The 21,957-nt window shown below is 45.3% G+C and overlaps 1 protein-coding gene across 1 annotated transcript; it reads left to right on the top strand.

Moving 5' to 3' along the window:
• The first annotated feature begins 230 nt into the window (after window positions 1-230).
• Window positions 231-21,468, top strand: CPA2 (carboxypeptidase A2). The gene is made up of 12 exons (XM_054505394.2): window positions 231-263; window positions 382-491; window positions 2,965-3,046; window positions 4,141-4,275; window positions 4,866-4,961; window positions 6,205-6,306; window positions 8,414-8,512; window positions 9,834-9,944; window positions 11,072-11,162; window positions 12,745-12,944; window positions 15,013-15,097; window positions 21,151-21,468. The coding sequence occupies exons 1-12, from the start codon at window positions 231-233 to the stop codon at window positions 21,336-21,338; spliced, it is 1,332 nt and encodes a 443-aa protein (XP_054361369.1). The 3' UTR covers window positions 21,339-21,468.
• The last annotated feature ends 489 nt before the right edge of the window (window positions 21,469-21,957 follow it).

The raw sequence follows: 21,957 nt of genomic DNA, 5'->3' as shown, positions 1-21,957 counted from the left end.
TCGCAAATTACTAGACATGCTGTACCCTTTTTGTTTTTTTGTTTTTGTTTTTGTTTTTGTTTGGTCAGAGATCTAGAAAGGACTTTAACCTCAGGTCTATTAATCTGGCTTCTATCACTGGTCAGAGTTAGTGGCACTTTATGTTCTAAATCATAAATACGTGATTTGCCCTTGGTATGCTCTAGCAATTCTGTTTTCTTTCCGTCGAAGTTTGTTATCTCATTGCAGGAATGGAAAATGTACAGATTGCTGATACCACACAGGTGAGTGTTTACAGCCTTGAGAATCTGACATGCAGGTGGGAATTTTACCATGTGGGCATTCACTTGAGTTCTTACACCACCTCCAGATCAGCCTCAGCCGTGGGCCCTATAAATAAAGTTCAGGAGTGACCGTGAATTCTGGACTCTGGGAACACCCTTGACCATGAAGTTGATCCTGGTTTTTGGTGCCCTTCTGGGGCATATCTACTGTCGAGAAACATTTGTGGGGTAAGTTATGCTTTCTGGTGCCTGTTTGAACTTTTTTTTACCTGATTCACAGGGTCTCACTGGATTGTCACAGAATAATGGGTGCAAGTGTTCAGCATTTTCAGAGAGGTTCTCTTAGATTTAGAGAGGGAATAGTGGGAATAACAGAAATGAGTGACCCAAGAAAGAGATGAATGACATCTAAAGGAAAAAACAAAGTGAAGTCTGAACACATATACCTTATATCTCTCTCCCCCGATGATCTGAATGTAGGGATGGTGGGCGTCAGTGAAAATAAAGCAGCTTGGCCGATTGTCTCAGTGCATCTCAGTAAGTGGTGGGTTCCTCTCCCACCACCTCCTCCTGGCCATTCTGGGCTTCGCCCTCCATGTCAGCGCTTGTCCTCCCTATCTCCAGATCTAGTGCCCAGGCCACAGAACCTCACGAGGTGGGAGGACCAGGGTGTAGATTTCAGCCCAAATCCAACTCTCGTGGCATCATAGGATTCACCTTTGCTCTAAAGTACTTTGTTTTCAAGATTCTTTGAAAGGCTTCAGGCAGCATTTCTTGAAGAGTGTTCCAGGGAATTAAGGAAGTTGTCAAATAAGTTTGGCCTTAAGAAGTGGGTGGTCAAATAAATTTGGAAATCAGCGGGTTTAACAAACTATAGGCTTTTTAGTGACTTTTACTAAATTTGTGTGCATTGTAAATCTATAAGAAGGGATCTAGGTTGCTGCATTTACCCATTTTTTGGATCATCAAACTCCTCCCCACTTTTTTTTAATGTCCTGAGCAACTCAAAGGGCAACTATTCCTTAGAACACACACCAGGAAATATTAGCCCAAAGCAGTACTTTTCTCAGTGCCTTCCCATTGCAAAGGAGGGCTCCTGGGCTGTCTGTACCAGAAGGAATGAGGCTCAAATGGAAGAATTTTCAGATCATGGGGCAGGTGGATACTTGTAGGTAGAAGAGCCTTGAAGATATTTTACTAACGTTCATTGGAAGTTGCATGGCACTTGGTTTCAGAAGGTCTGGTTTCTGGTCCTTGTATATGGGTCTTTGTACCAATCCTTTCCCCACCGCACAAATGCTCAGGGCAGTGACTCAGGAAGTCAGCCTACTTGGAGAAAGGACAGAGGAGAAGAAATCTCTATTGTTAAGGAAGGGCTATACGAATCCAGATCTACTCCCCAACTTTTTTTCTTTTTTTTTTTTTTTAAAGATTTTATTTATTGGGCACCTGGGTGGCTCAGTTGGTTAAGCGACTGCCTTCGGCTCAGGTCATGATCCTGGAGTCCCAGGATCGAGTCCCGCATCGGGCTCCCTGCTCAGCAGGGAGTCTGCTTCTCCCTCTGACCCTCCTCCCTCTCATGCTCTCTGTCTCTCATTCTCTCTGTCTCAAATAAATAAATAAAATCTTAAAAAAAAAAGATTTTATTTATCTTTTTATTTTTATTTTATTTTATTTTTTTTTTTTTTTAAGATTTTATTTATTTATTTGACAGAGAGAGACAGCAACAGAGGGAACACAAGCAGGGGAGTGGGAGAGGGAGAAGCAGGCTTCCCGCCGAGCAGGGAGCCCCATGTGGGGCTCGATCCCAGGACCCTGGGATCATGACCTGAGCTGAAGGCAGACGCTTAACGACTGAGCCACCCAGGCGCCCCATATTTATCTTTTTATAAAGAGAGAGAGAGGCAGACTCCCTGCCGAGCAGGGAGCCCGACGTGGGACTCGATTCCGGGACTCCAGGATCATGACCTGAGCCGAAGGCAGTCAGTCAACCAACTGAGCCACCCAGGCGCCCTCCCCAACTTTTTTCTAAGAATATATGTTTGCTTGTTTTGCAACTTCTCTTTCCTGCCAAGGTGTCCTTGATATCCTTTATTCCTCATTATGCGTGTGTGTGGTTGTGTGTGTGTGGAGAGCAAACCATGATTTTTCAGGGTCCTAGTTGTCTTTGGCATACCCCAAGCTTGGGCCACATGAATGGGGTTTGGAGATGGAACTCTAATGCAGTTCAGTTAACAACAACAACAAAACATCCTAGGTCTACTCAGATGTGAATTCGATTTCCTCTTACAAGCACCAGCCTAATTATTCCACTTAAAAAAAAAACAAAACCCACCTCATTTCTGAAAAGCAGGAAGAGACAAGTTTTAAAAGCTATTGCTTTATGACCAGCAGGTGTTATTTTATAAATAATCATTAGCTAGAGGAAAGGTAACTTTAATGGCAAGCTTCCTGCTAGGCGTAGGTACACCTCTTAATTATTATCTAGATACCATTTCCTTGGGGGGAAGTAAAGCCATTCTACCAAGTCCTCATTCTGGGGAAGTGGGTCAGTATACAATTTATTAGTTTCTCAATTGTCAAAGAGATTATTAACTGCTCCATTAACCTCCTACATGCAGAGAGTAACAGGAGCAGAAAGCAACAGGAAAGAGTGTCCAGGCTTTGCTTTTAAGATCATGTCTGTGGTTAATATTCTTAGGGACCAAGTTCTTGAGATCTCACCAAGGAATGAAGAACAAGTAAAACATCTGGTGGAATTGGAAGCTGAAGAACATCTTCAGGTATCTATCCTAGAGGGAGCTTCTGTTTGCCAAAGAGACTACTCCACAGTTAGACACGATGATTGGGATCTCTCACTTTGGATTGGATCTCATCTTCTCTGACATAGTGTGGAACGCTAACTCATGGAGCTGGGATACGGAAAGCTTGGGCTCTAGTTTCGACTCTGTGACACTGGGGAAGTCACCTACATTCCCTGTGTCTCATTATCCCATTCAGTATAATGAGGATAAATATACCATTCTTCTATTTCACAGGTTTATCATAAGAGTGAAAAGAGAGATCAATTGTGAAAGTTACTTTGAAAAATTGCTGAACAGGGGCACCTGGGTGGCTCAGTTGGTTAAGTGTCTGCCTTTGGCTTGGGTTGTGATCCCAGGGTCCTGGGTTTGAGCTCTACGTCGGGCTCCCTGCTCAGCAGGGAGCCTGCTTCTCCCTTTGACTCTGCCTGCCGCTCACCCTGCTTGTGCTCTCTCTCGCTATCTCTGTCACTGTCTCTATCAAATAAATAAATAAAATCTTGAAAAAAAGAGAAAAATTGCTGAACAGCCTTTTTTTTTTTTTTTTTAAGATTTTATTTATTTATTTGAGAGAGAGAATGAGAGACAGAGAGCATGAGAGGGAAGAGGGTCAGAGGGAGAAGCAGACCTCCCACTGAGCAGGGAGCCCAATGTGGGACTCGATCCCGGGACTCCAGGATCATGACCTGAGCCGAAGGCAGTCGCTTAACCAACTGAGCCACCCAGGCGCCCCTGCTGAACAGCTTTAATGCATTATTTCCATCCTAAAATAATTTACAGTATTAATGCTGTTATGAAATGAATTGGATTGCTTGAATGTCAACTGTTAAAAAAAAAACTGCCATAGTTTTAAATAATCTTTGCCTTCTGCCAGTTTTAATATCTAACCATAGGGGGGACAAACAATATGACACATAGGCCCCTGCTTGGATATTTAAAAACCCTCTTGCAATATCAGTGATTCTACAATGATTCCAGTCTTGCGGGCTGGTAAAATAGATATATATTGATTTCTGGAAACCTGTCCATTTCCCTGGAATGGCCCACTTATTGCCTCGGCCTTTTACCCCTTCCAGCTTGATTTTTGGAAATCACCCATGATCCCAGGGGAGACAGCCCATGTCCGAGTTCCTTTTGTGAACGTCCAGGCAGTCAAAGTTTTCTTGGAGTCCCAGGGAATTGCTTATTCCACCATGATTGAAGATGTTCAGGTAATTATCCTATCGACCATCCTTCCAGAGTCTTGCTGGTCTACATGAACTGACAATCCATCCTTTTTTCTCCTTGGGTACCCTCTGCCAGGGAAAAGGACCTGTGGGTGCCACTGGGGCCTTCCTGCAATCTGGGCTCCCCCTGACACTGACCCGCTCCCTTTTGCATTTGGCATAAGTGGAGTATGGTAATAAAAATCTTAAGGGAAAGGGCAAAACAGAATCTCTGGCAGAAATATCAAGTACAAACTGAAGGGGTGTTCGTTTAAGTAAAAGTAAAACCTTATTCATTTAGTTTTTAATTGGGGGTTAGCTCGGGCCCTGGGTTCCCAGAAAGGTAGGAGAGCTATAAGACAACCACGGGACTAACTGTCATCCTATATTTGCCGCGTCTGGCTGGCCAGAAGTCCTGTTAGCGCCTCATCCCCTTTCAGGATGCTGCCAGAATAAGGGAAAGGCATGACCCCAGAGCCTGTATGACAGGAAGAGGATGCTTGGGACTGGGGACCTGAGTGTTGGCATTTCCCTCACAATTGTAGATGCAAATGGATTGCTATGAACTGATCATAGGTGTGACTGGTTCATCTTAGGTTCTGTTGGACAAAGAGAATGAAGAAATGTTACTTAATCAGAGAAGACAACGGGATGGTAACTTCAACTTTGAGGCTTATCATACTTTGCAAGAGGTAGGTGTTTCCAAATGAACATCGGAGGAATGGGCCGTTTTCTCCTCTGATGACAAGGCTTTTACTTCTCCCTGGTGATTTAATGGGGAGTATTCTCCTATGATTTCCTAGCTTCTCCAATTTTCTCTAGGATCTCACAGCCAGTATCAGTGTCAAAGCTTTAAGGCAGGACCCTGAAGCCCACTTGCCCATCCCAGGAGCCATTCCATTATTTGAAATTGTCTAGGAGTGTCTTTTTTTTTTTTTTAAAGATTTTATTTATTTATTTGACAGAGAGAGACAGCAAGAGAGGGAACACAAGCAGGGGGAGTGGGAGAAGGAGAAGCAGGCTTCCCGCGGAGCAGGGAGCCCGATGCGGGCTCGATCCCAGGACCCTGGGATCATGACCTGAGCCCAAGGCAGGCGCTTAACCGACTGAGCCCCCAGGCGCCCCCTTCCTCCGACCTTTCTAAAAAAAAAAAATTTTTTTTTTCTTAATCTGAACTATGTATGGCCCCTATGGGTTTCAGCTAAAGGGCTGTGAACCAGTACAAAGAACGAGGGGTAAAGGGCGTGAAGAACGTGAGAGGCTCGCGGGCTCGCTCTCTGCTTCGCCGGGCCTCACAAACTGGTGTCCGTGTCGTCGGGGCGCAGGCGCCGGCAGCGGCCGGAGGGGCCGTTTGCACGCGGGTCCCTCTCAGACTCGCCCAGGCACGTCTCAGTCCCAGCCACGGACCCAGCTTGGGTGCCCCGGCTGCACAGCGTTTCAGTCAGCCTCCAAGTCGGAGCCCAGGGAGCTGGCGACGGAAGTGCCTCCGCGGCCAGCGCCTGTCGCCCCCGGCCCGAAGCAGCCGCGCTGCCTCTTGTAGCGCCGGCCTCCACGTCCACCTTTTTTCGGGGGTGCCCCTGCCGGGCGTGTCCCTCTGCTAGTGAGGGCGAGCAGCTTTGTGGCCGGGGAGCTGCCCCTCCGAGCGGGCACGAGGGAAGCCCCAGGCAAGCCAGGGAAGTGCCATTTTGTCGGAAGCACAAAGCCGGAACGAGCCGGCTCCGCCGCCACAAAATGGCTCCCCCCTTTCCCACCCCGGCGGACGCCCGCCGACTCATCATGTCTGCGCTTTGTGTCCAACGCCCTCAATCCCGCAGCATCGGCCGCGCTGCCCTCTCCGTTCCCCGGAGGAAATGGAGAGGGAGGCGGGAGAAAAGTCACTAATGGCTGCATCCCATCATTCATTTGCAAATGTCTACTTATTCTTACACATTTCAGATTTCCCAAGAAATGGATAACATCGTTGCTCAGCACCCGGGTCTAGTGAGCAAAGTGAATATTGGCCATTCTTTTGAAAAGCGGCCCATGAACGTGCTCAAGGTACACAGGTGCAGTGCGGGTTTCCTCCCGAGGTTTCTAGAATCTCGCCGCTCCCAGGCGGGCCGTCAGTCCCGGCTCTGCCTGCAGAGCAGTTCCTCTTTTTTTTTTTCCCCCTTCCCTTTTCTCCTCCTAACCGGTCCTTGCTGGTTTCGAGTATCCACCTCCCCACGACCCCCCCCCCCCCCTTTCTTTTTCTTTTTCTCTTTCCTGCGCAAGCTGACGCAGGTCTGCAGGAGTGAATTAATGCTCTCATCTTGATAGATTCGCTCGCCGGGAACCAGAGGCGAACGCGCCAATAGGAGCAGAGGAAGGGGGAGGCGGTGCGGGCCCCAGGGCGAGGGGGGCGGATGGAGGAGGTGACGGGGGTCCCAGGGCGGAGGGGGGCGATGGAGGAAATGACGAGGGCCCCAGGGTGAGGGAGGTATGGGGGGGTGGTCCGCCGTGAGGTGGGGGCTTTGGGGGAGGTGGTGCGGGCCCCGGGGGCGAGAGGGGAGATGGACGTGGGGGTGCGGGCCTCAGGGTGAGCAGGCAGGGGGGATGGGGGGTATTCTGTAATTAATCAAGGTAGGAGTTCTATACTTTGTTTCCCTTTTCTTTTCCCTCTCTCTCTTTTTTAAACGGAGGGATTAAAAAAAAAAAAAAAAAAGGCGCCAAGTACTTGCCTGAGCTGCATTTGAAAACAGAAGCGCCCCTGCCGTGTGCGGGAGGATGACAGGGCAACTGAGCTGCACAGGCAAATGCCCAGAAAACCAAGGCATTTGTTTGCTAGTTTGAAAAAGGTTAGGGTTTTACTCCAACCTGTAACCTCTTACCGTCTTAGTGCTGATAGTTTCAAGCTTTTTTACTTTGCCCCGAAAAAGTGAAATTTATTTACCAGGTTTCCTAGAAAGAGTTTGTGAAAGCGGGCGGAAAAAAAAAGGAGAGAGCGATAATGTCACAACTCCCTACTAAATTTGGTAATGTTATGGCTGAGAACCAACGGACTCATTGGGACAGATGGTTTTCTCCAGAGTGTTTCTCCCGAAGCAGGCTTGAGAGAAGTGGTTTGCCTACTTTATGACACCGTGGAACATTTGCTAATATTTACTACCTTCTTAAAAAACATTTTTTTTCCCTCTTCCCTGTTTCTCCTCCCGTTGGGCCAGGAAATCCCAGATTCTCCTCCCCCTCGGATTGTCCTGGCCTTCTCTTCTCTAGGGTAGTTCGTGGGTGAGAATGTTATGTGATTTTTGAAAGTTCCCCACTTTCTACGATTGAGCCCTTTGGAGGAAAAGACATGAAACACTTATAACTAAAACTCTCGAAGCCCTTGAAATGTAATTTTTAGCAAGGATTTGCATTTCTCATTTACCTTATCTGCTATGTTTAGAATGCAGCGCAGAGTTAGAAGTTGATGGTGCAAAAATAATCTTTTCCTCCCCATTTACTGATCCAATTGGCAAAGCCACTCTTCCAAATAAAACTGAGACACTTAGATCATAAAATTTAAACTCTGGAAAACACCTCCAGAGCCTACCATGCTGTTTTTATGAAGGACTCAAAAGGTTATCACAGCGTTTTTATTACAAAAATAACACCATGATTCAAAAATTGGAAAATAGAGAAACAAAAAAGGAAAAACATCCCCGAGTTCCACGGCTATGGGGTGATAGCTGTTAATATTTTGTTGTAATACATCTTGCTATTTCTCCCTTCCTCCCCTCTTCCTTTGTCTCATATGTTTGTGTGTGTACATATATAAACATACATACATGAACTAGCCTTTTAAGAGAATCAGAAAGGCATCATACTATTCTGTAACCTGTCTTGTAAAATTTACAACAAATGATTTCATGTCATTACATTATCTGCAACGAGTTTTTACAGACATCACCGGAGAAAAAGTCTATGCCCTCTTGTTAGCCTGCATTGAAACTTCTATTAAAAGCAGGGGATCAGAAAAATCACGTGAAATAAGAGTTAATCGACAGCATCTCTGTCTACACCTCCTCCTTCTCTCTCAATCACATCAAGTACAGAACAAGGGACAGACCAGGCCCCAGGGGAAAAGATCGGGGACAGGAGCCTGCAGCAGTGGTGTTCTGCACATTTCCACACTGTTTTACAGTTCAGCACCGGAGGAGACAAGCCAGCCATCTGGCTGGACGCCGGGATCCATGCTCGCGAGTGGGTTACGCAAGCTACTGCACTGTGGACAGCAAATAAGGTCATTTTTCCTATAATTCCTCGATTATTTTGACTTTCTGGGGTCAGGCCCCACCTAATCACGCAATGCTCTTTGTGGTCCTCACGGCTGATGCTCTCAGCGAGCTTTTCTTTGCACCGGCAGCAAATAGGCCCGTTCAGCCTTTTTGGGGATTGCGGTTTTGCCCCAGCTACCACATTGGCCCTGTGCCCAGGGCCTGCCGGCCACTATGCGCTCTGTTAATAGGCACAGCCAGAAGAGATTGAGAGGGGGCTAAGTAAGGACCCCAGGAGTCAGATTTCAGCATAAGAACAGGCTCGAGAAAAATTGCGTTGCTGCCTCGGGCCCTGAGGGCTGAGGGACGATGTGCTAGAAATCTATAAAATCACCAAAGGGGCTCAGATGGAAAATATAAACAGGTGCTAGAAGAGTTTACTTTGCCCCATAGATCCAAAGTGAAAGTAGTTAAGGGTTTTTGGGTTTTTCTGAAAATGTTCCAAATCTGATTTTGAAGTCAGTGTCGCGATACCTTTCCTCCACGCGTTCATTGGAATTACGAGTCAGGACAGTGGGCTGGGTGTGTGACCTAGTCTGGTATTGCTTAAGTAATTCAAAAATGGCACGCTATAAATCAGAATGTTAATTCATGAGCAAAGGAAATCAATCCACATCAGATCATTCAAGCATGTGCAACCACGTGTATACCGACTGATACATTTTTCCCTTCAATTAAAATGCAGTTACCTTTAGGGTATTATGAAATGGATATTTAACAGTTGAATAATAATGCCTTAGGATGGCTGAGCACAGGAAATGAATAAATTTTAATCCAGCAGAAACTTCAACTCCACTGCAATTGATCGCAAGTAGATATTTAATTCCCCAAATGGAATTTAACTGATCCTCTGTATCTTCAGAAAAGTCTCTACACATTTAAGTAATCTGTTGTTTGTCATGAGTACTTTTGGAAAGCTAGTCTGTGTGATGATGAAGGAAAACTGAAAAAATGTCTTTGGTTCACAGATCCCTATAAGCCACAATATACCATTGCAAAATGCTTCCTCGGAATGAATAGAAAGAATTCTACTTTTGAGAGAGAATGGATAAGTGATATCTGAGTTTTACTTAAGTAGGTTATTCTGACTGGAAATAAAAGTATAGATGCTGGCATATTAAACACATGAGCATCGCAGGAGACTGGGCTGTAGTCCTGGCAGGCTCTCATTGACCAGCAGTGGTATCTAGTTCATGTCTGAAAAAAAACACATTGCCTTAATATTCCATCCTGTGTTCCCCCGTGAAAGGGGAGTGTGAAATTGACGTCTGTGTTGTCTCTGCTCAGATTGCCTCTGATTATGGAAATGATCCATCCATCACCTCCATTTTGGACACGATGGATATCTTCCTGCTGCCGGTCACAAATCCCGATGGATATGTGTTCTCTCAAATCAGAGTAAGCCTGGACCTTTTTCTTCAACAAGAATTTACAGAGATGTGTAGGAACTTAAAAAACAAAAGTAACCTTTCTGTTCTTGGTTTACCAGAAGCGGAATGCGTAATTTCTCAGTAGTGGCCCTGAATTGAGGCATATAGTGGAGTTTATAATCACCTCCTATTCTGACACACGATGTCTTTACACACTGCCTCGGTCAGAGCCCATTTCAGCTGTTAGGCTGGGCTATGAGAGCTCAGTGTTCACCATGAGTCACCTAGGAGATTTGTTCCAGTTCTCTCTGCGTTTTTTTGTGGTGGGATTGATGGAAAAGAGGAGGCGGATGTTACCTGCTGACAATTAGATTGCAGTAGGATTTGGGTAGGCAGTACAATGCATTTAGCATTTTACTTACAATCTGTAGAAGAAATCCTCTGTAATATCACTAAAAGGAGTTACGTAGATTTTTTCCCCCTTTAAAATCTTATTACAGAACCCCATTGTGGCAACTGTGACCCCACATATATTCAAAGTGAATCAGAGCTTCAAGTTTATTTTTGGAGAGAGCTGACTACGCTAGTGTTTTTCAACGTGTGTTCAAAAAGAACTCGTACAAATACTAGTACTCACCTCATGAGATATCCTACGAATAGAGGGCTGCACAGTCAAGTTTGGGAAGTACCGCCCACCGTATCCCTCTCCTGGAGCGGCAGAAAAAAACACGAAAGCATTAAAAAACTCTTAGAAGTGCTGAAGTACCTTAGTGAATTTAGCTCTATATTTTCCTGAAATATTCTATCACAGAACTCTTGTTCTCTCCCCACTTTTTGTTGTTGTTATTGTTAGTTTTTATTATTGATAACACTGAATGGAACTGGTGTCCTATGGAAAATGGTTTGCCAGGTATTGATTTGAGGAGATGGGGGATTATTTACTTCTCATTTTGGTGAGATGACCAAGAAGCTCCTCGCAGAACCCCGTAGGAGGACTGTTTGACACCTTTGTGGGCCAGGGAAATTAGTGTAATTCCAAAGGGGCCTTCCCAGGAGGGAGCAAGGAAAATGAACAGGATTCTAAAGGGACCTTCTCATCAGGTCGAGTGATCGTCATTTTTTTTTCCTGTCTTATCTTTCGGTTGGATTTTAAAGAATCGTATGTGGCGGAAGACCCGGTCCAAGGTATCAGGAAGCTCCTGTGTTGGTGTTGATCCTAACCGGAATTGGGACGCAGGTTTTGGAGGTGAGCACAGGGACTTGCCCCCAGGGATGGCCCAAAGTTGTCTGGCCAACTAGCTATTTTTGCAGGGTTCTGCAGTGCTGTCAGCCTGCTAAGCCCATTCAGGATTGAAGCCATTTAAAAACCTATTTGAAAAACACTTAAGTAAATTCCCTTCACAGGCGCATAGCGCTGTCACAGATCTCTGAGCAGCATTGAATATATTTTGTCTCACATCTTAGTTTTCCCACAAGCTGTAGCCCAGCTCGGCTTCGCTTCTGAGTTTTCAGAGCAAGACTTGGCGAAATGGCGGGAGGCCTCACTCAGGAAGGCCTGAACCAACCACTAGAGGGGGTTAGGATCTATTCAGAGGAGAAGCATTACATCATCTCTGGATGTTTCGAGAAAGAAAACTAAAAAGAAGTACAAATAGGATTAAGAAATTGATTTTCAAAACAGATTCAAAGAGAAAATATTGGCTTGCTGCTTGGGTTTTGTTGACTTGTGGCTCTAATTTTTTGGGGTTCAGTGGCAGCCTGGTTGGGGGGCTCCTTTATGGTTTTAGGGACCAATTAAAACTCCTATGTTTCTCTAATCACAGAACTGAAATTTGTTTGTTTTTTCCTCACTAGGTCTGGTCACAGTGAGGTTAGAAACTGCCTTTCACTGCACTGTCGCTAACACCTAGTACAGTGTCCGGAACATAGAAGGCAATCACTAAGTATTTGTAAGACAAATGAATTAATGAGAGTTATTGAACCAAGAAAAGACCCACTCAGGAATTGTGACAGGATATGGATGAGTGGCAAGTTCATTCATCGCTTTTATAATGGTTTTTTTTAGCGTAGGAAAAAACAAAAAAATCAAAGCATCAGATCCAAAATACTGAACAATGCCCAGGAATTCAATGTCAGGTATTTTTTTCCTGAAATATTATGGTTCTTATTAAATAATCTTGCAATAAAGTGACAGGTTGTATTTATACTTTGTCTATATCATTTAGAGACCCTGGGGAGTCCCAGCCCCTCCTGATCCCCTTGAAGTTTCTCTAGCGTTCGGAGCCCTGGCCAGGCCACAGTGGACCACTTTAGTGGTCACGAGTAACTCCAGTTGCTGAGAAAATCAAGGCCGAAGGTGGCCTTGTTGTCAAGTGCAGTTGTGCTTTCCTCACTGCAGAAAGGGTGTCAGAGGTTCCTTGCATTTGTGGCTTTGTGATTTAGAAGTACAGTGCATAGAATCTTCTACTCTTGGACGCTAAGAATTGGAAGAAATCCCAGAAAAAGAGCTTGCTCAACTCCCACCCAATGCAGGAATTCCATCCATAATGTTAAATCTAGCTTTCCTTCCAACAACTCCCACAGAGAGGAGATGATCTAATTTGATAGCTCTTTCTGCCATATAGAGGAACCATCTTTCTAAAGAAGAGAGGATGCGTCCAGAATCACTTCAGTTTGGCCTCCTGTGCCCTTAGATAGCACCTCCACCTAATACAGGGACAGTCTTGCTGACTTCCTGAGGAGGAACTTAGTGATGCACGGTAAATGTATCCACACAGCATCTCCTTGAAGCTTACTGTTTCTACTGGGCTTCTTCTGCATCCCATCAGGACCTGGAGCCAGCAGCAACCCTTGCTCTGATTCCTACCATGGACCCCGTGCCAACTCTGAAGTTGAAGTGAAATCCATAGTGGACTTCATCAAGAGTCACGGGAGGATCAAGGCCTTCATTACCCTCCACAGCTATTCCCAGCTGCTGATGTTCCCCTATGGGTATACATGTACCAAGTCAGATAACTTTGATGAACTGGTAAGTTTCCAAAATGTCATTTCAGCTCAGCCACAAAGGTCTATTGTGTGGACAAGTAAGTTTCAGTCATAAAGTCGGGTACTGAGATGGGGGTGTATTAGTGACAGGTTACAAAGATGAATAGGTCCAACCACTGAGAAGATTGTGATACAGGCAGAGGTTTGAAAGACTGGTTGTGGACTTTCCCAAATTAAGTTTCCTTGGGAAATAGAATTCATGAAATTACTGTTGCCTTAATATAGATGAGCAGGAGCCTCAATTTGACCATAAATTCCCAGGATGTGCTTTCTGCTGCTTAGGAAATAAACACTTGAATTTGGACGTGAGGCTCTTAGATTTGTAGTCAGATGCTGGATGCTAAACAGTACTGTCTCCCAGCTCTTTGCCTCATAGCTTCCTGGTGCTTTCCACTCTGTGACCTGCCATCATGCTGCACAGGTGTGTGATGTTGGGCATTAGACACTCCCTTCCCTAACTTGCTACCTTCCATCATCTTTCCTGTTTCAGGAATGAGCAAACTGGTGGCAGCCTTAAGTCAGATGGTGACATCTCAGGGGGCTACTTTACAGTTGAGCAAGAGCTATCCCCAGCTGAAGAGAACGTGCAGATACTCCCAATTTGGCTTTTAGGCTTGATTTTTGAGACCCATATGTTAGAGATAAACCCTGAGATGGGACCTTTTGGTCAATTTACTTTCAAATATGTTATTGTCAGCAGCTCCTGGCAGAAATGCAACAAATTATTCCTATTCGGGTGTATCTTTCATCTCATCCATTGGATTTTAGCCCTGTAGGGCAGTTTTCAGGGTTTTGTTGGTGAGTATTACCACTCAAGGCCAAATCAAGGGAAAAAGAACCTTAGGATTGAAAAGAACCTAAAAGGTACTTTTAGTAGACCTAGATGACCTTAAGTTATCCGAACTGGGTGCTCATATCTCTGCCACATAGTCATCCAGCCTGTGTTTGGACAGTTTCCTGCCTCCCAAGGGATTCTGTTCCGTGTCGGAGCAGACTTGATTTTTTGAGTTCTTCCTCATAGAGAGCCCAAACCTTCTCCTTATGGTTTTTACCTGCCAGCCCTGGTTTATCATCTTGCTGTCTTTGAAAAGAAGCAAATCCATTAATCACTTGAAGACCAGTAACCTGGTTCTGCTAGGTTTTTCCGTATCCCTACTCCATACCCACAGCTCATTCAAGCACTCATAATATGGCCCCAAGTTCCCTCACCATTCTGGTTTGCTATTTTCCGAACATGCTTTGGATCATCTCTGTTCTTCAAGGGTAGCTCCCAGAAGTGAACATAAAACTTGTGGGTTAACCAGCACAGAGCAGAGCGTGACCATAGCTGCCCTCCTCCAGACCGTGCACTTCTGCTTAAACAGTTGAGGGTCACATTAGTTTTTTGGCAGTAGCACCGTGCCGTTGACTCATGTTGGGCTCATTGACAACTGAAACCCCCAGGCTCTCTGAGGATTCTGCCGAGCCAGGTTCCCCCATCTGGTAATTGTACAGTTGTTTTCCTGGACCCAAGTTCAAGACCTTACATTTATCCCTAGCAAGGACAGTAAAGCCCCAATCAGTCAAAATTGGAACCCTCAAATAATGGAAAATATTTTGCTGAGCTCTACTTCTTGGAAAAAGAGACAATCATAAGGAGGTAAGCCAATGTAGGGATCTAGCAAAAAAAAAAAAAAAAAAATCAACTTCCCGGGTACATCGTGGGGTCAGTACGTATTCTCTTTAGCCCCTTACTCCCACCCTATTTCCGCCTACACCCCTGAACAAGGAGGGATGGTGGCAAAATAATGACCCTGGTGTATTTATTGCAAACACCTGGATGATGAAATAAACAATGAAGGTCTGTGTGTTGTATTTTCGAAGCCAACAGAAGTGAACTAGTGTTTGCTTCTCAGTGAAAATGACTGAAACGAAAGGGCGTTGTGTTTAAGCCTGAGTTAACCAGAGAGTCCAGTTAATCAGACGGCCCGATTCTACATTCTGCCCTTGGGCATTTGATCTTCAAGAAGCAAGTGTTATCCATCTACCTTTCCTTGGTTCTCTCACTCTAGAATGAAGTGGCCAAAAAGGCTGCCCAGGCTCTGGCCAGCCTGCACGGCACCAAGTACAAAGTGGGACCTATCTGCTCAGTCATCTGTAAGTATCTAATGTGTTTTTACAAATGACCCACTAAGCGGGCACCATGTGATTTTGGGCCAGAGCCTTTCAGTGCCCTGATGTGAAATGGTTAGGTCTTTGTGTGTGGCGCCCAGCCCTGCCCGGTTTCCCCCAACAAGGTACTATGTGATATCCGGAACAAAGAGCTTCCTAAATATTTGAGCTATGTGCGTTGCTCTCTGCTTGTCCTGATCCTTCCAGCTCACTCTCATTATGTGGAATCTCTTTGCCTAAAAATAAGCTTTTGTCAAGACTTGGCCCTAAGTCATCACTTTTATTGATTATTCCTTTCTTGGCTCAGAGGGGTTTACACCCTGAGTAATGCCGTGGACTGGGTTGTGGGGGCAGAATAGGGGCAACTCTTTAAAAGGACCCAGATATTTCAGTGGATAGACTCTGTTGCAGCCATTTGTGCATGTAGAATTTGGGGAGACAAAGGGGAGGTAAATCAGGAATACTGCTAATGTCAGGAATAAAGCTGGGGAGCCTGCTGTCAGACTTTCTGAGACTCCCCTCTCCCACGGTGGACTGGGATAGAAACAAGAAACAGCTGCAGTGCTGTGGGAAATCCTAATGCACCCGTGCAGAGTCTGAGTCCCCCAAAGGAATCTCCCCACTTGCTTATGGGCAAACCCAGAAACTCAAGAGCCCACAGTTGAATGTTCAGGAGTCTCCCTGTACTCCCATGCCCATGGACCCTTTGGAAACAAATACCTCTTACAGGCACTCACTCTGTTCAGCATACTTTTATTAAACCTCTACTATGTGCTAATCGTTATGCCAAGTACTACAGACATAGAGAACCCACAGGAAACTCACTGTTTAATGTGGGAGACAAACAGGAAGACAAATGAACCTCAGTATGCTGTGTGCAGTAGTAGGCTAGATGTGATACAAAAGTGTTAGAAAGTTGGGAGGATTAAACAGGGGCAGAATCAGGAAAAGCTACATACGGAAGAGGGCAGGATTTTGATGGCTGCTCACCAAATAGCTAGAGGAGGGGAAAAGAATGGGCCATTCTGGCTCTTTAACAGCACGGGCAAAGGCACAGAAGTAAGAAACTGCATGATGGACTCTGCGAACCACAAGGAGGTTTGGAACCGCTGGAAGAAGGTGGGAACAAGGGGAGTGGGGGTTCAGGTTTTTGGGTGCCATGTTAAGGAGTTTAAGTCTTAACCCAAAGGATTCTAGAAGCCATTGGAGAGTTTTCAGCAGGGAGTGAGTGTGTTGAGGTACCGTGTTTTAAATAAAACACACTAGCTACCATGGGGAGGATGGAGTGTGATGGGCTGGAAGTAGGAAATTCCCACAGGAAGAGTAGGACTTGTTCAGGGGGAAGTGGTGGTCCACGCTAGAGCAGTGCCATGGAGGACCTAGGAAGACATGAAGCAAGGAAAACCAAAAGGCTTTGGTCAGTCATTAGATGTTGAGAGTTTCTCACCAAAGGTCATTGAACGGGGCCATTAATAGAGGGAGACCTCCAGGAAGGTGAAAGATGGGGTGGGGTTGGAGAGAGAATGAGTTCAGCTCTGGGCAAGTTGAGGCTGAGATAACTGTAGTGTTTTCGAGTGGGGATGTCCCATAGGCTTTGGGCCACACGGCTCTGGGCTTCTGTGGAGAGAGAGACTTAAGAGTGGTTGACATAGAGAGGATGGTTGGAACAGGAGAGCAAGGACATCACCTGGAGCGGGAAGAGCCCTGGATGGAGGACAGAAGCTGTCAGACAGCAGAGGGGGTTTGTGAGGGAGGGCCACATAGCGGGGCTGGGCAGAGGGGCCAAGAAGCTTGTGTTTCAGAAGCTGGTGGGGGGGAGCAGTCGGCGGAAAGGAGGCAGGGGTTAACAATGATGAAAGGCTATGAGAAGGTCAATTATGACGAGGACAGAATATTTACCACTGGATTTTTATGACGAGCTTATTGGTGACCGTACCCAGAAGGTTTCAGAAGCATGGTGAGGGTCACTGGAGGAGCACAGGGGATGGGGGAGCGCGGAGGTCTGGTGTGTGGACTGCTCTTTGGAGGAGCCCAGATGAGAAGGGAAGGAGAGAGAAATGGAGGGTTTCTTTTCTGAGATGAGAGACTTATTTATTGGCTGTGGGAAAAGGACCAATAGGGAGGGAGAGGTGGAAGATCCAGGAGAGGGAAGAAATGAGCAAGGCAGTGATACTTCAGAGTAGGGGAGAAGAGGAACAAGAAGGAGTCAAGCAGAGGTGGGTAGATCAGGCTCGACTCAGAGGAGCAAGCCTGCAGACAGGTGCCAGCCCAGCTACATGTACGAGGGTGGTGCTGGGAATCTAAGGGAAGGCACGCTTGTTAGTCAAGCTTTTCTTTTCTTTCCTTTTCTTAGATTTTATTTATTTGACAGAGACAGCAAGAGAGGGAACACTAGCAGGGAGAGTGGGAGAGGGAGAAGAGGCTTCCCGCCGAGCAGGGAGCGCGATGCGGGGCTCGATCCCAGGACCCTGGGATCATGACCTGAGCCGAAGGCAGACGCTTAACGACTGAGCCACCCAGGCGCCCCTAGTCACACTTTTCTTTTTCTTTTTTTTTTTTTTTAAAGATTTTATTTATTTATTCATGACAAAGAGAGAGAGAGAGAGAGAGAGGCAGAGGGAGAAGCAGGCTCCCAAGAAGCAGAGAGCCCCATGCGGGACTCGATCCCAGGACCCTGGGATCATGACCTGAGCCGAAGGCAGGCGCTTAACCATCTGAGCCACCCAGGCGCCCTAGTCACACTTTTCTTAATGGTAGTCTTGGAGAGCAAAGGAGCAAGAGTTCACTTAGCATATCTAGGACAATTGATGGAAATCCAAAAACTGATCGTGAAAGTTTCTCCACCCCCCGATTATGGTTTTTCTTTTCTTTCATTTTCTTTTCTTTCTTTTTTTTTTTTTTGCTATTATGAGGCATTTAAAAGACTTTATAGAAAAAAGAAATCCAGGGCGCCTGGGTGGCTCAGATGGTTAAGCGTCTGCCTTCGGCTCAGGTCATGATCCCAGGGTCCTGGGATCGAGTCCCACATCGGGCTCCCTGCTCCTTGGGAGCCTGCTTCTCCCTCTGCCTCTCTCTCTCTCTCTGTCTCTCATGAATAAATAAATAAAATCTTTAAAAAAAAAAAAAAAGAAAGAAATCCAATAATCATCGCATTTTATGTTTCAATTTCATTCATAATTTTGTCGATGAACACAAATATAATTATCTAGTTGTAATCAGTGTCTGTGTTCTATTTTGGGTCCAGCCTTTTTCAGTTAATATTATTTTGTTATTTCCTGCACGGTTCTAGCATTTCCACTCTAGGTGTTTGTTATTCCAGTAGATTGCTATACCCTGGTTATTGGGCCTTTGTATTGTTTGCTGGATGGTGCGACTACATGTTGGTACAAACATGTTGGTACAGACTTCTTTTTCTTTCTTTCTTTTTTTTTTTTAAAGATTTTATTTATTTATCTGACAGAGAGAGACACAGCGAGAGAGGGAACACTAGCAGGGGGAGTGGGAGAGGGAGAAGAGGCTTCCCAAGGAGCAGGGAGTGCGATGCGGGGCTCGATCCCAGGACCCTGGGATCATGACCTGAGCCGAAGGCAGATGCTTAACGACTGAGCCACCCAGGCACCCCCAGACTTCTTTTTCTTTTAGACGATCCTTTTGGTGTATATTCCCAATGCAAGATTACCAAGTCAAACAGAACGAACAGATTTGGAGCTCTTGTTACATATTTTTTAGGCTCTTCTCTGGAAGACTGATCTGCTTACAGTTGCCCCGACCTTTTAAACCACGTTCCATGGGGGATTGTCCTCCCCTTTGGCAGAGGAACCCCCAGGGAGGAGGGCCCTGGGATTGTTGGCGCTGGGGAGGAAGGCCAGGATGGCCACTTAAGGCCGCGGGTTGCATGCTTTCTGTGTTGGGCGGCCTCTGAGTGGAGGCTGGAGTTGAGAATGTCAGCAGAATGGCATCCTGTGCTCTCCACATGGGGTCTCAACCATCATATTACAAGGAATCTAGTTTTTTACTTTCTTATCTGAAAGTGAAAGGTACACCTTGGAAGGCTCAGGTTTAGTGTATTTCTCTTGGTAAGTTTACAGATATTTCTAATAAGCAAGTATCAGACATGTGTAGGGTTTGCTGTCTGATCTTTTGGAACCTGACCATTAATGGTCAAGTAAGTTTGGGCTGCATTTTGCCCAGAGCTGACTCTGTTATCCTTGATTCTGGCCTCATGCCAGCATGGGCAAGCACTGCCTCTAAGAACAGGTCCCAATTAAGTACTTTTTGCCTCCTGTCCTAGATTGGTATGTAGCTCTGGGCTGAACACCTGCTTCACTCCACCCAAGAGGTGGCTGGACTCCTGTGGTAGGCGAGACATTTCCTGGGTAGTTTCTCACCTGGAAAAGGCTCTGAGGAGCTGCACTACAATAGGCGAAGTTGTCACTTGAATTCTTTCTCAGAGAGGTAGAGGGTGAAAATCCCAGACCTTGGGGATAGAGGCCTGGGTTTGAGTTATAATTCTCCCACTTTGGAACCGAGTAATCTTGGTGGGTCACTCATCCTCCCTTGGTTTTTTTTTAATCTGTGAAATGGGTTGTTGAGAGGCTCAAAAGACAGGATGTAGAATAAAAGTGTTTGCAAACTGTAAGGCACTATATAAATGTTGCTTGTTAGTTTCCTGGTGAATTACTCCCCTCCAGGTACCTCTTATCTTTCACGTGGTCTGGCTTTTTTTGATAGGAGCCTAGTCGTTTATTGATAATGGTGGTTATAATCACAACTGAAATTTATTGAATGCTTATCCTACATACTTTATCCCAGCTCATTCCCTTAATTTCTTGGAGCCTCAGTTTCCTTATCTGTAAAATGGGAATAATACTAGCATCTGTCTTGGGACCGATGTGAGGATTAAATCAACCGATTTAGCATAGTACCTAACATATTTAGTAAGTGCTCAACAAGTGTTGGAATCATACACATAATGTTCTCCCATTTAATTCTCCCTGTGAAATAAGTACTATAGTATTATTCCTGTTTGACAGATGAAACCTTTGGGATCCAGAGAGGTAAGTGCCTTAGGTGACCCAGCTAATGATTTGCAGAATCAGGATTCAATCTGAAGCCAGTGTTCTGTCCACCATGGACCTCTTAGTGGGATAGGCTGTAGTCAGGTAGCGTAAGTTAGTAATTTTGGAAGGTAGATTCAGTTCAAGTCAGCAACCATTCGGGTGAAGGCAAAGACACAAGTCACAGGCATTTATAGTGTTAATTTATAATATTAACCACTAATCCTACTTCTTCATGGTACAACACCCTGGTCTTCCCCTCCATCCAGTCCCATTCTTAGGGACTAGGTAATTTCCTCCATCTCTGCCCCCAACCTTTCCATTTGACCTCTACCCAACTTCCCTGGGAGGGGCCTCAGAGCCCGTCCATTGCTCAGCTCTCCTGAATCATGATTGTCATAAGTCTTTGTAGGTTAATGCCACCTTCCTTCATCATCTGTCAGGTCAGCGGCCACACGTTACACAGGTGCACATTACTTTATTGGTATAACCCATCGTGTGTAAGTCCTGGGCATATTATTTGATATCAGAATAAAACCTACTCCACCCTTATACTGAAAGTTCCCAGAGGGCAGAGCCCAAATCTCTTACTCTATTTGTAATCCCTCTTCTCCCACAAGAGAAAATAATATCTACTTCTAGCACTCCTCTAAAGAAGGAAGTGGTGTGGCCTCCTTAAGGTGGAGAAGATGCCAATTAGGAGAGCAGGTAGGATTCCAATGGGTGGGTGAAGCCAGAGGCTCCTAAAAACACCAAAGGAAGGCTAAGTATAGCGTCCTTTTGAATAACACCTTTTGCTTTTCAAATTAATCTTGTATTTTTTCATAAGCATGACCCCCTATGAAGCTATCCCTGCTCTCAAGGACCATGCAGAGGGGCCTGACTTATCTTTGGTATTGGTGAAACCTAACATAGAGGTTATATATCTGGAGAGGCCAGAGGGAGTAGCATAACCAGACTTTTTTCTCATTTGCCCTTCAGACCAAGCCAGTGGAGGAAGCATTGACTGGTCATATGACAATGGCATCAAATACTCATTTGCCTTTGAACTGAGGGACACCGGTCGATATGGCTTCCTCCTTCCGGCCAGTCAGATCTTGCCCACAGCTGAAGAGACCTGGCTTGGCTTGAAGACAATCATAGAGCATGTGCGAGACCATCCCTATTAGGGCTTTGGGGAATAGACACCATTAAAAGCTCTTTGATTTGAACCAAAGTTGGGTTGTGATGATTCCTTTTTCTAATCCTGATCTTGGAGCACTATTTCTTTGATTTGTGTTGCCCTAAAACATAACAAGCTACTGAGCTGTACCCCTTCATCTTTAAAAACAAACAAACAAAACCCATCCTGAGCAAAAAGACTCCCAACATTGTTTAAAAATTTTTTAAAAATTGTGTAAAATATACATATCATAAGATTGACCATTTTCACCATTTTTAAGTGTGCAATTCAGTGGCATTAAGTACATTCACAAGGTTGTGCAATCATTACCATCATTCATCTCTGGAAATTTTTCATTATCCCAGACTGAAACTCTGTACCCGTTCAGCGTTAACTCCCCATTCTCCCGCCCGCCCTGCCCCCAGAAACCTCTATTCTACTTTCAGTCTCTATGAATTTGCCTATTCCAGGTACCTCATATAAATGGAATCATATAGTATTTGTCCTTTTGTGACTGGCTTGTTTTACTTAGCCTAATGTCCTCAAGGTTCATCCATGTTGTGGCATGTGTCAGCCCCTTCACCTTAATAGAGCAGCATTTTGGAGCTAGCAAGGGACTTTCGAGT

Source organism: Mirounga angustirostris, unplaced genomic scaffold (genome assembly GCF_029215605.1).
Source record: "Mirounga angustirostris isolate CCGP_5_RB_7025 unplaced genomic scaffold, mMirAng1.0.hap1 SCAF_12, whole genome shotgun sequence".
Taxonomy (NCBI): domain Eukaryota; kingdom Metazoa; phylum Chordata; class Mammalia; order Carnivora; family Phocidae; genus Mirounga; species Mirounga angustirostris.
The sequence above is the reverse complement of the archived record's forward strand: the minus strand, read 5'-3'. Positions and strand labels throughout refer to the sequence as shown.